At 36.2% G+C, this 15,170-nt stretch overlaps 1 protein-coding gene across 1 annotated transcript; it reads right to left on the reverse strand.

The window, feature by feature from the left end:
* Positions 1 to 11,412: 11,412 nt before the first annotated feature.
* On the reverse strand, positions 11,413 to 12,203 carry LOC149151162 (protein HOTHEAD-like). The gene is made up of 2 exons (XM_089438327.1): positions 11,767 to 12,203; positions 11,413 to 11,650 (listed from the first exon to the last, which is right to left on the reverse strand). Exons 1-2 carry the CDS (start codon positions 11,930 to 11,932, stop codon positions 11,643 to 11,645), a joined length of 174 nt encoding a protein of 57 aa, XP_089294453.1. The 5' UTR covers positions 11,933 to 12,203; the 3' UTR covers positions 11,413 to 11,642.
* Between the last annotated feature and the right edge of the window lie 2,967 nt (positions 12,204 to 15,170).

The raw sequence follows: 15,170 nt of genomic DNA on the forward strand, positions 1-15,170 counted from the left end.
TAAAGGAGCAAACGGTGGACCATAATAAGCACGAAGCAAGGTGGAATATTTGTAGACTCCAAAAGAGACATTGGTGAGTGATGCAACAGTCTTATTGTCAGTCACGAATGAGATTTTGGATTGAGGTGAAGTCAGAGATTTGGGATCATAGTATGTAGCTGATCATTAGTGACGATATTTCCATTATGAGGGAAGCATATCTTACAATGAAAAATATATGTGATAGCTGACATAGAATAGGTATAACTACAACCCAAAAGGATGTTGTAATATAATGGGCATCAGTGGCTTCAATGTTAATAGAGATAGTCTTGTCAGCAAGAGTGATAGGACAGTTGCGATATAAGACAAGGGGTTGTGAGGAATGACTATCCCAAGCATGGAGAGTGATGGTGGAAGGAGACAAGTCAGGTGAACCAAGTTTCTTCCAAACACTAGTAGCCATCAAATAGGTGGAGGTTACTTCATCTATGATACACTGCTAAACAATTTTGTTTCTTATAGATACTGGTATTTGAAATGCAATTGATGAAGGTAGGGGAGGGTGTTCTAAATTGTCAACATGAAATAAAATCATATGATTGTCATGGGGATCCACAACACCCAAAGTAGAGTGTAGAGATTTCCTTTGGGATGGGCACGTCTGGAGGACATCTAGTGTTGACATGGCAGTAAGAGACTGCGCCAAGTCATCTACTATGTTATAGGTATGGCCGACTTTAGCAGAAGCAATGTTTCCACGTAATGGACCTTTGGGGATATTAGGAATAACCTCTACCTGAGGTGGAGGGATTTGTAAGGTACCATTGGATGATGGTAGAGGCTATGTGGAAACTTGGGGTTGGGACTTAGTCGCTGAATTAGCAGGTGGCTCGTCATATTATTGTGATTGAGTTTGGAGGTCGACTTGTGTGGCATTGATCACCTTATCAGAATTCATCATAAGAATATGATAATCATGGTGACCAGATGGTGGAGCTGGGGTAGTTTCCTGACCTTTTTTAGGTTAAATAGTAAGATATCCTTGGTGGGGAAAATGATTGGTAAGCATAACCCATTGAGATGAAGCAGGAGGAGGAGGAGGAGCTTTGGGTTGCGGTTCTCTAAACGCAGCTTCTTGAGGTTCCCATACTTGATGTATCTAAGGTAAAAGGGGACACTCATGAGTATAATGGCCATATATGCTACAACAAGAACAGGGTTTGTTTGTATGAAGATGCTTTTTTACTTGGGTTGTCTACCTTGTTGTTGGGTTACGGATTAGGCTGGTGTCCTTGAGGTGTATTAGGTGGCGGACCCTGGCTACCTTGATTACCTTGAGATTTTTGGTTTTGGTTACCTTTGCCCTTATTCCTTTTCTTGGTGTTAGGGGGATTGGTTATGCTCTACTGAGAATACACTTGACCTTATGGAGGAGGTTGTTGTTCTGGTAGAGGTGGAGTAGGCATGGAGGGTTGGGGCGCTAGTATCAAAGGGGTTGGAGTGCTAGGTGGTTCATACAGATAATAAGGAGATGGGGAAACATTGGGATAAATAGGTGGAGCAACAACTAGCCCTAACATTTGTTGATATGGATGGAGATATGCATATGACATGCTGGGACCTAGATAAGAGTTTCCATGTGGAATATTGGGGGAGGGATAAGTGTAAGAGGAACTGGTCCCTCCCTAGGTTTGACCATAACTCATCGAAAGTGGAGAATATGGTTGAATTTGAGGGTGTGATATGGTTCCAATGATACCATGAGTGGCATGAGATGCCCCTGGTGAATTAGCAGCGCTAGCCGAGGAAGATCATGGATGACAGCATAAACATAACCTGACTGGGCGTAGATCAGATCAAATTTCAAGGCTACTTGGAGAACATATTCCTCATATTGGGGGAAGTCAGAAGATGAATCTTTAGAAAAGTGGGCCAAAAGTGATCTAATGAATGAATCCATATAAACACATTCTTAGAATTCAAGAGATCTACATATGCTCCTACTTCTATGCCAATCCTCAACATGGTTGGATAGACGAGTGGTAGAAGTTTGATGGAAAGAAGTCAATATTTTGGTACTAGTGTCATAACAGATATGTAACTTGAAATAGGCAAGAAAATATTTGGCGAAAGTCACAAAAGTGTAAAGAGTAGCCCTGGGTTGATTGACATACCACTTAGTAGTAGCTCTAGTAAGAGTGTGTTGGAACAGGTGAAGACTGATAGAGTCTTCAATGATGGAATTGGTTGAACACCACATATGGAACAAGAAAACATGATTTGTGGGATATTCTCCAGTATTACCTTCAAACTTTAGGATGTCAGAAGGAAGTTTAGTAGGAATAGTGGGCCAATTTGAATCGTGGAGAAGAGGATCATTGATGAGTTGGTTGAAATCAGAGGGACTCAAACCATCCATAAGAGGAAGCAATGGAGGATGAGTGACCATACTGGTGGATATTCCACTTGTGAGGTTACCATGGTTGGTACCTGGGTTGCCACCATGGTTTCCTGCACCCACGTTAGTGCCTGACATGGTGACGGTACAGGGTTGAGAAGATGTGGAATCAAAGAAAGAACTCGAAGAATCAGTAGAACCAAAGTTAGAATGATGACTCGATGGAGGATTGGGAGGATGAACTCAAACTTGACGAGGAGGAGTAATATGTCCTAACGGAAACTAAGGGCGAAGACCTCGAATTCTCCACAATAAATGCCTAGGGGGCATAATGATGTCAAGACAATGATGACTCTAAGGACTAAAGGGTGATGATAGGAGTAAAATAGAAACAAACAACAAGAAAACACCTAGTTTTGTGGTGCCAAGTGTAAACTAACTATATTAATGATGCTACTCTAATACAAACAAACAAGTCCTATCGAAGAAAAATATATCTAGCTTATAAGTGATATAAATCCTCAAATATTCATAAATCTACTATTTCAGATAGCCTTCCAAAGAACTTCTTACTTAAAGAAATCTCATCCCGACAAGCAGAGTTGTCTAGAGAAAGGTAGGGTATAGGACCAACTGCTTCCCATTTCCAGTCCTATAGGGTGTTTTCCTAAGATTGGTCACTATGGTTACCTTCATCCCATGGGGGTGCAAGTCTTGAGCTTCTTGGTGATTAGCCAACACACGAGATTCCCGGCCATGAGTTGGCTAGCACCGAGGAGAACTGCTCACACGACGAACTAGCCTAACCCCCCTCTGAATTGGGTTTATGATGCACTCTGGCTTTGGACTGTGGGATGGTGAAGTATTTTAAGCTCCCTAATATGTCAAATTCTATGTCTTAATGTAAGCAATTGATGGGTGCTTTTGGAAGCCTCTCCCACCGATACTACACCTAAAATACAAATATTGTTTGGTCATGGTGACCAAGCCAGCTTAATTTATGTAGGTTGAATTATTAAGGTGTAGTATTTCAAGTCTTGGCTTGACAGTGCTAACCAAGCTCACGTTCACTTAGGGTGTGAGTGTGTGAAAATGATGTGTCAAGTGGATGAGTTAATTGAGCATGTTTTATGATGCCATGTGCTGTTGAAAATAAAGTGTTGAAATACTGTAAATAATGCTAAAAATGACAAAAAAATAAACAACCAATCAAGCACACAAAACCCCACCCAAAAAGGCTATCAAGCAGTTAAGCAAGAGAGGGAATACAAGCTACTGAAAGACACATAAAATGACTAAAAGACCTAATGTCAAAGGGAATGAGATCTAAAGGCACTAATCTCTTGTAAATAGTGTAGACACACAGTAAAAATTAGAGGTGAAAAATGTTGCAAATGATAGGTATGAAGCTCCAAAACCTAGGATGCGTAAGGGGATCCTAAGGGGGGAGGAAAAACCAAAACTCTAAAGGGAGAAAAGGTGAAATAAACCTATCCAAAAGTTTTGTAAAGAAATGGATTAGACTCTTAAAATTAGTGGCTAAAAATGTTGAAACCCTAGACTCCTCAGTCAACCAATCTCCTCCTAACGATGTGAAGGTGTACTCTAAACTTTAGGGGTTTTTTCCTTCCTCAAAGAGAAATACTAAGAGAATCTAGGCCTATGGGAGACTAAAATAGAGATAAGAAACCCTTCCTAGTCTACACACAACACTATTGGCAAATCTGAAAAAATTCTGCAAAATTATCGAAAAAAATTCAAAAACGTAGGTACTAACCTGGAATAGTGGAAAACACAGTGTTTGGGCCAAAAATTGCACTATGGAATGCATATATGGGGCTGAAGAGTGTGTTTTTCTCCTGAGACTATTGGTCGACAGATCTCTCACAGATTTTTTTCATCTCCTGCTTTGCTGGTACCTGTGACCTACGAAAAGAATCGAAAAACCACAAGAATCTAAAAAATTGACAAAAAGGGAAATAGTACTATAAATATAAATTGAGAGGCTAAAATAGCTATAGAAAACCCTGAAATTTACTGAAACTTGAGTCACCCAAGAATTGCATGATTACACCAGTGGAGTCACCATTTGTTAGTGTGAAATTTCTTGGAAGGTGTACCAAAAACACTTCACTTAAGTCACTAGGTGACACGTGACCCTAACAACAATTTGTGGTTTCTTACACTTCAGATATGCAATAAAACTTGGAAAAATTGCAACAGAACAACATATACGATCCAAAATAACAAACATCAATATATATATCTAATGTAATAACCCAAATGGAAGGACTTTTAAAATGAATAAATATTTTATTAATAACACTTGGTGAAGGAGATCTAAAAAAATGGTATGCAAATCCCCCTCCATGGAATGGGTCCTTTGATGTCCTTGATGCTTCAGTAATTGATTCTCTCTCTTAATGTGTGAAAACCCCAAAACAGTGTGGAGAACTCAAATGGGAGCTAAAGTTAAAAGAGGCGATAATGGTGACGATTATAATGATCATGGTGAAGAATGAATGGAAAACCCTCCTATTTATAACAAAATATTGAGTTAATATCGAAAATGAAGAATAAAAAAATAATATTGACCAAATCAAGATCTAACTGTTAGGAATACTTTATTATATTTTTTGGAGAGGGAAAAGATATACAAAATGTTCAAATATCTTTATTTAGAAATAATTAACAAATAAAATGATTTATTAATTATTTTGCAAGGATTAAGAAAGGTGTGAAATTGAAATAATTATTAAATAGTGATTTAACAATTATTCCAATAATAGAAATAACAAATAGTTAACAAATAGTGATTTATTTAATTATTCCTAGGTGATTTAGTCAAATGTGACAAGGAATGATTATCAAATAATTATTTAACAATTATTCATAGAGAAAATTAAATAAATAATGATTTATTCAATTATTCTCATGGTGTTTTTTACTTTTAATCAGAAAATAATTTAATAAAAATGGTTTACTAAATTATTTCCCATAGTGAAAGTGATTTTACTATTGTAAACTTAATCCTACATGGTGTATTTTGATCCATCTAGCTAGAAATGGCTAGGTGATCATTTTTTGGTGATAATAACATGTGAAGCTTTGGAGGAACCCAAATTGAGTGATAATATTCTCGAAGATGAATTTAGCAGCAACATCTAGTAAGGTACTCTATGGTGGTAATAATATATCTAGTGTGTGAGTGACGCGTTGGTGGATTGATAGGTCCCACAAAGTCGAATTTGCATTTCTCAAAGGCCTGGAGTTCGCATAGTGGTTGCAAAGGAAGTTCATCTTAGTGCTATGGTTTTCCAACCCTTTGACAAACATCACATCTCTTGACGTACTCCTTTGTGTCTCAAAAAAGTGTTGGCCACTAGAGTCCCGCCTACAACACTTTCCTGATGGTGGCCTTCCCACCAATATGCCCACCTGGAACTTCTGAATGACATTCCCAAAATACATCTTGTCCCTCATGATGAAGAACACACCTTCACAAAATCTGATCAAGGCCTAACTTGTACAGTTGTCCTGCGATCAACTAGTAATTTGCAATGCGAACCACCATGAGCCTTCGCTATGTTGTTGTGTACCCCTCTGGTAATTTACATGTGGCTATAAATACTGTAATGTCCTCCAAGTAGTCTGGTATGGCTTTAACTCGAAATAGGCCAGCATCTGACAATTAATCATCTACTGACCCTTTGACTTTGCCTGACTCTAACTGGGAAAGGTGATCAAGGCCCACATTTAGTCTTCCTAGCTTGACGATTACTTCAAATGTGAACTCCTAGAACAATAGAAGCCATCTACAAATGCTTCCTTCAAGTTTAGTCTTATTCACCAAGTACTTCAGGAAAAAATGATTAGTGAAGAATTTGAACATATCCCCTAGAAGATAGTGCTGAAAATTTTGTAGTGAATACACCATCACAAGCGCTTAACACTCAGGCATGGTATAATTCCTTTCTTTCGTGGAGAATTTTCTGCTATCGAAGTAGAAGGAATGATCAATATTTCCATCTTCAGGTTGAGCCAGGACAACCCCCAAGGTAATACTCGATGCATCAATATGAACATGAATTTATTATTCCAATCATGATAAACTAAGATTGGTGCACTTGCTAGTTTCTTTTTCAGCACATTGAAAGCTTCTTCACATTCATTTAACCATGTGAACCTTTTTCCTTTGACCAATAGCTTCTCCATTGGTGCAATGGTCAAGGAATAAATGCAGTTGAACCTCTTGTAATTATATCATGTGTGGCCAAGGGTGGATCTCAACTATTTAACATGTGTTGGCAGGGACATATTCAAGATCACTATGACCTTAGTGGGATCAACACATACTCCCTCTTTGCAGACTATATGGCCAAGAAGTGTTGTGAAAGGGACAACGAATATGCATTTTTTCGAGAATAGGGAGATCTGTAGTTGTCTGCAGTGCTCAAACATCACTCATAGCAAACAAGAATGATTGTTTAGTAAACTTTAGATGGTCTAGTCATCCATGTAGACCTCTAGGAACTTATGGATATAATCCCTAAAGGCAACAATTAAAACTCTTGATAACATTGCTGGTGTATTCTTAAGTCCAAAAGGCCTGAAATGGTATGCATATGATCCCCATTTGGTGGTGAATGTGGTTTTCCTCTCATCTTCTTCTGCAATCCGAAATTGGTGGTAACTCGAGAATCCATCTGTAAAAGAGTAAGCTTCGTTTCCTACCACATTTTCTAGAACTTTATCACTGAAAGGGATTGGGAAGGGATCATGAACACAAAAATGGTTCAGACTGCGGTAATCCACATAGACTTGAATTTATTCAGTGTTCTGACTGACCCACTCAATCTCATCGATTGGGAAGATAATCCCTGCCACCAACTTCTTGTCTATCTCCATCTTCACCTTCTCTTTAACTCTCGGGCTTAGCCTATACGACTGATGTTTCATTGGCTTTGCATCATGTTTAAGTACAATCGTCATCTCCCCTAACTCCCCCTTAATCCCTTTGAGCACCACAACAGATGAAGGGAACAAGTTTTTGTATTCTCTTAGGAGATCGAATATTTCCTTAGTGCTTTGCTCATCCCAGTAATCTCCAATCGAGGCTGACTTCAGGTTCTCATCAATACCAATGTTGTGTTTCTGCAACTTTAGAGGTAGTAGTTGCAGATCATCAGTTACAACCCCATCTCAACACTTTGTTCCCCTTCAGTTTCCTTGAATGTCAAATGTATTTATTCCTCCAAGTCATCTTCATCAAAATCCTAGTCCATCTTTCCACAAGCTACAACTTCATGGAATTTGGATTCATATGTATGCTCAAAGGTGTTCTAGTCTATACATTCCCCCCATCAACTTCACTGCCATCAGAAAAACCCTTTTAATGAACTACAAAGCAATTTTTATCCTTTCGTAACTATCTGTGAAGGAAAGGTATATGATAAATTGAGATTTTGTATAGTCCCAACCATAGGTTTGTATTCTTATCTCTTCCCATGTGTATTATGCCTTTAAAAATTTCCCTAGGGTGTGGATGAAGTTGTGCACCCACAAGTCGTCTGGAATTCCTTCCCTGATCCATCTAACCTTACAATATTGTAGGTGTTGCCGATAGTCAGAGCTTCTCTGGTACTTAATGAATTTTTGTGGGTGGTCCTTTGAATACCTGAAACTAACTCTCATCGCTTTCTTAATATTCTTTGATTCTTTGAGATGGTTGCAGAGAGATACCAACCACCTTGTTGGTGTCCCTTGTAAGGCGACATCCAATAAAGGAACTTTGTTTACTTTAGAGACAATTTCATCAAATTCAATAGGAAAATAAGTAACAGGGCTAATGCAATTGAAAATAGGGAATTATCGTACCTCTGTAGCAACACAATTGATATAATGGATCATGGCACAATGCCTGGGGTTGATCTTGTGTCCACCGTGTTTCCAGTCATGCAGCCTTGGATCTTATCTCTGAGCTCTAAATGCTCATCTAGTTGATCAATCATCATATCATTGGATTAATTTAATCTTCTCTTCTTCCTGTTGTTAGCTGATATAATTGATCTAACAACTCAAGTGCTTCTCTATCATCTGCTGGTATGGTGAAACTTAGCCCTTGATAGGGGTCCATGGTCTAGATCACTCTAGTTACTTCCACTTCAAAGGTCATTGTGATCCGAACTTATGTAGGAATGCAACACAATATAGACATAAACATAAACACAGAGACGCAACAGGAATAAAACTTCATTTTATTAATATCAAAAAACTGAAATATGCTTACATACATAATGGAAATAAACTAGCTTGGGCAATGGTAGCTTATCTCTAAGAATATATGCGGTGTCTACATGCCTATGAACTATGTTATAATTAGGCTCGAATGCCTATTTATTATTGAGAAATAATAGAAAACCCTAAGCATCCAAAAACCCAACCCTAGGAGATGAAGCGCTAAAACTATGGGCCCCATTTTGATAAATTGGTACATCAACTTCCCAGGGTTTTAACTTTGGCATACGATCTCTATTTGACGTGTACAATATCACGTTAGAAATATCTATCCAAGGAATACAACTTTTGACTGCAAACATCAGTGAAAATCTTATGTTTTCCCATTTTCCCAAAATAACGTTGTTTAGGGCCGCAAAACCTCTCTCGAAGTTCAAGTCCCAAAAAATTACCAAAAATAGTAAACTATGCTATAATTAAGGAAACTAAAAATCTGAAATAAATAATAGTTGGGGTCCAAGTTGAATAGGCAAGCGGCCACCAATATCCACTTGGATCATTCCTACCCCCTTAGGAAGCAATGGTCCCCATTGCATTGAGTGCCTCCATGAGCATGAGATGGGGAAAATTCTGTTGAACTTGATCCCTCGTGAGACACTTCCCTTGGTGCAGGAGTAATTAGGGGAATTTTGAGTTCTTAAATGGGCCTCCTAAGGAAATTATAACATAATAGTGGAAATAATAAAATAAAATTATATTACATCATCAAATTGTATAGCTATAAAGGAAATCCATCATCATTATACCTATACAACATTTTTTGCACATGGGAGCTTTATAGCCATTATGACCAAAGCATTTTGTGTCATATTTATAGGAAATTCAAGAACTTGGTTTCCAAAAATTTATGCAATAACCGAATTTGATGAATAAACTATGTGATTCGTAGGTAACAAAGTCATTCCATAGTTTATGAATGAGTGAAGTTACGTGAGCCAAAGAGGGACATCAGATCATTGAAGTTGCTAGGGACTAGAGATTTATCCCTCACCACCTTCTCCATCTCGCTCTCCTCTAGCACTACAATTATTTCCCTCTACAAGTGATTGATCATCTCTTTCACTTGACAGATTCTAATTAACTTCATCCATTCCCTTTAATGCTTACAAAAATGTTGTTGAATATTTCACATGACCTTGTTCTGGAACTTCAATCTAAACCAAACGATTACAAGCATAAGAAAGTAAGAATGTCACATATGTTTGACATATTCACTTTTAGATGGTGTGTGTCCAAGGTCGATGTTGTATGCATCTTGAACTGTGTGTCACCAATATGCCTTTAATACATTTCAATGTAATTGAAGGAACCATTGTTTGATCAATGTGCTTTATCATGTCCCAAAGGAAGTGAAGGTGAAGCTTTTTATTTGGTTGTGAAGTATTTGGATAATTTTTCTTCATGTCAAAAGGAAAAAAATCCTTCAACGCTTATCAACTAGCATTGTACTACTATCCTCCCTGTAATCTCAACTGGGTATTTGATAAAGTTATGTTGCAAATGAATTGGGAGTATATTTTAACTTTTTCTATTGAACTGAATCAACATTGTGTTGAATTCAAATTTGGTGATTGTTGTTTAAAATGCTTGTCACAGATGCACATTTTAGTGTTTGGAATGAATTAAATCTCTTAACAAATATGTGAGGTTAGACATAATGGATTTCAACAAGTAATATTATTTAAGGAGATAAACATTTTATTAATATAATTAACATACTTCTTTTCATTACTATAAATTTCTTGTCAAAGTATAGTAATTGAAGGTCATAATTTCACCTAGAAAGAACACACCAATATAATAGAACTAATGATATGAAAGTTATGTTCTTGGTGGCATAAGGTGGAATTCAGATATGCATTCTTTTGAAGTTTTATACTTAAATCCATCTTACACTCATTAGAGTCATCAAGGTGCACTTGAATTTGAGTTATTTGTGATGCTAGTATATTTTTCATTTTTCAAGTCCATGTTGGGCACTAAGGGAATTGCATATCTTAATTATATGCACACCATGAAAGAGTTGATATTGAAATATTTTATTTTAGGTCCATATTTAAATACGTGTTGTTATTAATATAATTTTAAATGCTATATATCAATGTTACTTTGAATATGAAAAGAATTATGTGTCTCCCTCATATAAAATTTTAATTATTTGTTTCATTATTCATAAAAAAAATAAGTATACAAATATAATTATTATTATGTATTAATCTTCTGGAAAATATATATATTATGTATAATTCTATATATATATATATATATATATATATATATATAATATTTATTTTTTTAATATACAAATATAATTATTATTATATATTAATCTTTTGCAAAAAAACATTTCTTAATATTTTAATAATTTATTAATATTTTATATAAAACACATATATTAGACATCTAAAAATGATTATATTTTATATGAAAAATTATTTAGCACTAGGAGAAAGAAAATAACATTCACAATGATTTGGCTCTCACAAGCAAATAATTCGAAGAGAGCAACTTATTGTTCTAAACGGCGTGTCACATTGTTTTTCTGAGTTAAGTTATTATTTATTAAAATCATTAAACAATCAATAAAATATAGATGGTGTATATTTAGAAATGATTATATTTTATGTGAAAATTTATTTATAACCCAGAAAAATAGCATTTACAATGTTTTGGCTCTCACAAGCACATAATTCTAAGAGAGCGAACTTCTTGTCCTGAGCCCTATGTCATGTGATGTCAATTGAGAATAATAAATTGACCGTATTAAAATGAATTTAATACCCTAAGTAACCAAGTGAGAATATGTGGAGAATCTTTATTAAAGAAAATCAAATCACCTATTGCTTTAGGTGAAGCAAGATGGGAGGACTCTGCAGACTCTTTATTAACCGAAACCATAAAAGGGAATGCCTACACCAACATTTGTTTTGTCTTCATTCAGTCCAGCCTGGAAGAATCTTCACTCCTACGTACCTGCATGCACGCACAACGATAGCAATATTTAGGATAGCCATGGGTACAAAAAAGCAACAGAATCTCAACTGAAACTGAAACGGAAACTGAAATATTAGGAATATTAGTGTTATTACCTGCAAGCATCATAGTGGTGGCTCGTGGATTGGTTCCAGGACCGTTTGTTAATGTTGAGGCATCCACAATCCTCAGACCCTCAACTCCGTTGACCTGATATTTCTGGTTAACCACATAGCCAACTTCACATCCTCCATGAAAATGCCAGATTGTTGGATTGTCCATGCATATATCTTGTTAATAATTATCAGACGCTAACGGCTGAGCCGGAGTATTGATCTAGAGATTAATCAAATCCAGCACATAGAAATCAATCCACACAGTCCATGAAATTCAAAACGGTAACTATTAGTGCATGTGTGGATATATGTCTTTGACATTTACCCAATCTTGCCATTTTCATTTCAATCGTTCCATTTTTCTCCGCGTTCTCGTTGATAATTCACCACACATTTGTTGTTAACTTCTCTGCGTTAGCGTGGATAATTCAGTTCAATCTTAGTTATACCATATACTTTGGAACCAAAAAAAGTAGTTCTTCGCTCCCTATACGGAACAATAATTCATTTACAGGTTGCTACTTTCTCTGCGTTTGCGTTGATAATTCGCCATAGACTTGTTATGTTCTCTCCGTTTTCATGGTAATTCAATTCAATCTTCGCAAAAGAATTTTCCACACGTTCACAGGAAAGAAAACACCCCGCCACGCAATGGAATGGGAAAACTCACAATGTTCCCTGCCGACACTGTGATTTCAAAATCTCCAGCTGCAACCACTCTAATGAAACGGGGCCCAAAAGCCACGTATTAGTTCAACGCCAGAAAAGATAAAAGCGCACGGAGCCTTCAATACAGAACATCTCGCCAATAGTTTCTTTCTCACGCTACAAATCCCCAATCTGGTAAATAAGAACATAAAACTAAAACGGTAAACCATTATTATATTTTAACGACTGCGCTCACTTTTGGCCAAAATCCGTAAGGTTTCGGGTAAAAGCCGAACATCTGATCCAAATCAGCTTTGATCTTTTGTTCAATCATGACCACGTGATAAAAAGGTTTTCATTTTGTCAATTTGGTCAGTGCAATCGAATCCATATCATTGACTTGGAAACCAATAAAGACGATGACAGTCTTCGCCACGTTGTCTACTAGCATTTGCACCTTCCGATCGTATTTCGGGTATTTTTACCCTTCAAATATATATTTTACCATAGACTATTACTCTGCATTGTCTAGAAAACGGTAAGATAATTGTGCTCAATCTTATACACTATAGAAAGGTTTCAGAAATTGGAAGGACTTTCAGCCAAGATAATTGTGCTAAATCTTATATTATAGAAAGGTTCCAGAAGGACTTTCAGTGGAGAAATGACAAAGTTGAAATCTCATTTTCTTGATGTTATTTGGCTTACTATGTTGTTTTCCACAAGGACGTGAGTATAATACAATAAAGTTGCATGACCATTTCAACCCTTCTATTACCAACACAACTCTCAACACCATGTAGTAGTAATTGTAGGAATTTGTCTCTAGATAGAGGCTGCAGAGGGGAAAGAAAAATTTAAGAACCAAGATAATTTAGAATTAATTCACAACATTGGAAGGGAAGTATCTTGAAGGGATGAAATTCACTACCTAGTACTTCACAGTCAAGATGACTTTCATAAGGCATTTTGACCACCCAGTAAAATCAATATTCTGATCTCCCCACTTTCAAATGTACCAAAAACCAATGAATATTTGCCAAGATTTGATAATGGAAAATATTGCACCCAACATTCCACAGTAGAACATAAGACACACACCATGCCACATTAACTCTTCGTAGACCAAAGAAATTCACTTTAAAGAAATGTTAGAAAGAGAGGGAGCATGGTCATTCATCTAAAAGTATGTTTATATTGATAAATATTTAAGCCAAATTGTGTCATGTGAAGCACTTTGGTATGGAAAGAGTATTCATAGATTGGAATATCTTGAAAAAATTTAAATCTGCTACCTTGGTATGGCCTACTTAGTTTTGAGAATAAAGGTTGGGTGAAATATTGGACAAACAATCATGTCCCCATCTAAGAAGAAATTTCAAAATCTAACGACATTTTCCATGATATAAAACCATACAGACATGTCTGAAATACAACATGTTAAATATGAAAAATCACACAAAGTCTTATTGTCATCTTATTGTAGCCACAATACACCTACCTATAGAAAATGTACCAATGTCGATTAGGTATAACAACACTGACAAGTTGCCAAATAATAACACAACGTGTCAAATAATAAAACATAGTGCATCATGCACAACACACGGAATTGGTGACAATTTTCCATGATATAACATCATATATATGTGTGAAATACATCTTAAATATGACAAATCCCATAAAGCCTTCTTTTCATCTTAGTGCAGCCACAAAAACACCCTACTTGTAACAAATGTACAATTCACTTCAAATAGTATAAAACCCTATCCAATACATGAAGGATCAACTGTCCACGGAAAATTAATCACATTTACTTCTGATAGTATAAAACCCATCACATTTACTTATGATAGTATAAAAATGTTGAAGCAAATGAAGCATCAACCAACCAAGAGAATACCACAGAAAGCCCCAAGCCACTACAACCCATCTCCTTTCCCGAAATTGAGAAGAAATAATATACTTCCACGTTAGAAATGATATTATTATCACTTCACTGCTACCAATATAAGAAGAAAAAATGAGCAACACTTCTTCTAAAATTCAAACTCCTAGCCTAAACAATAAAAGCATATAATTTGATATCGAGAGAGGGAATCTACGCATTTTTTTTGTTGAAAATAGCAACAAGAAATGATAAAAATAGAATCCAAAATATTCCAATTTTAATTTGTCCTTAAATTGAAATTGTGAATTAAACTCGAATTTAGTCTCATCAACTGCTTGGAAATAATTAAATAATTCATTATGGATTAATTACTTGGATAAATTCAAGTTGGAAGTCTTTTTGCAGTCAGGCAATAGTTCTCCCTTAAATTAGGGAGATAAGATAGAGTAATATTTGAGTTGTAATTAGTTAGCGCAGTTTACTAAGTTAAGTCGAGTTAAATTAGTTCCAAACTATTTGATGAATTAATTGTGAGTTATCAGTTGATGCACTCATGCACTTAAATCACTGTACTCGAGATAACTAAAGATTCCCTCGTTAGAAACTCATGCATGTCTATTCTGAGAAAGACCCAGTTGAGCTAAATGTCAAGGACAATGTACTATCAGTTGCATGTATTCTCCTATAAAGGAAACTCATGCATGCAGTCAAGGAAAGGTTCCTTGAGGATTGCGCCGTTCATATAGGGTGTGAGATCAGTGTGAGAGATTAGTTTTCCACTTGGTTGGAGAAGATCATCCTAGAGAAACTGCACAAGGAAATAGGAGCTTGGAGGGCAGAGGAGAACACTTGTGAGAATCTTTGA

The sequence above is a fragment of the Pinus tabuliformis genome, chromosome 9 (assembly GCF_031772625.1).
Source record: "Pinus tabuliformis cultivar Carrire ecotype Pingquan chromosome 9, CPIR1, whole genome shotgun sequence".
In the NCBI taxonomy this organism is placed as follows: domain Eukaryota; kingdom Viridiplantae; phylum Streptophyta; class Pinopsida; order Pinales; family Pinaceae; genus Pinus; species Pinus tabuliformis.

Coding starts and splice junctions, on each gene's coding strand:
- LOC149151162 (XM_089438327.1), bottom strand. CDS start 11,932: ATGGACAATCCAACAATCTGGCATTTTCATGGAGGATGTGAAGTTGGC.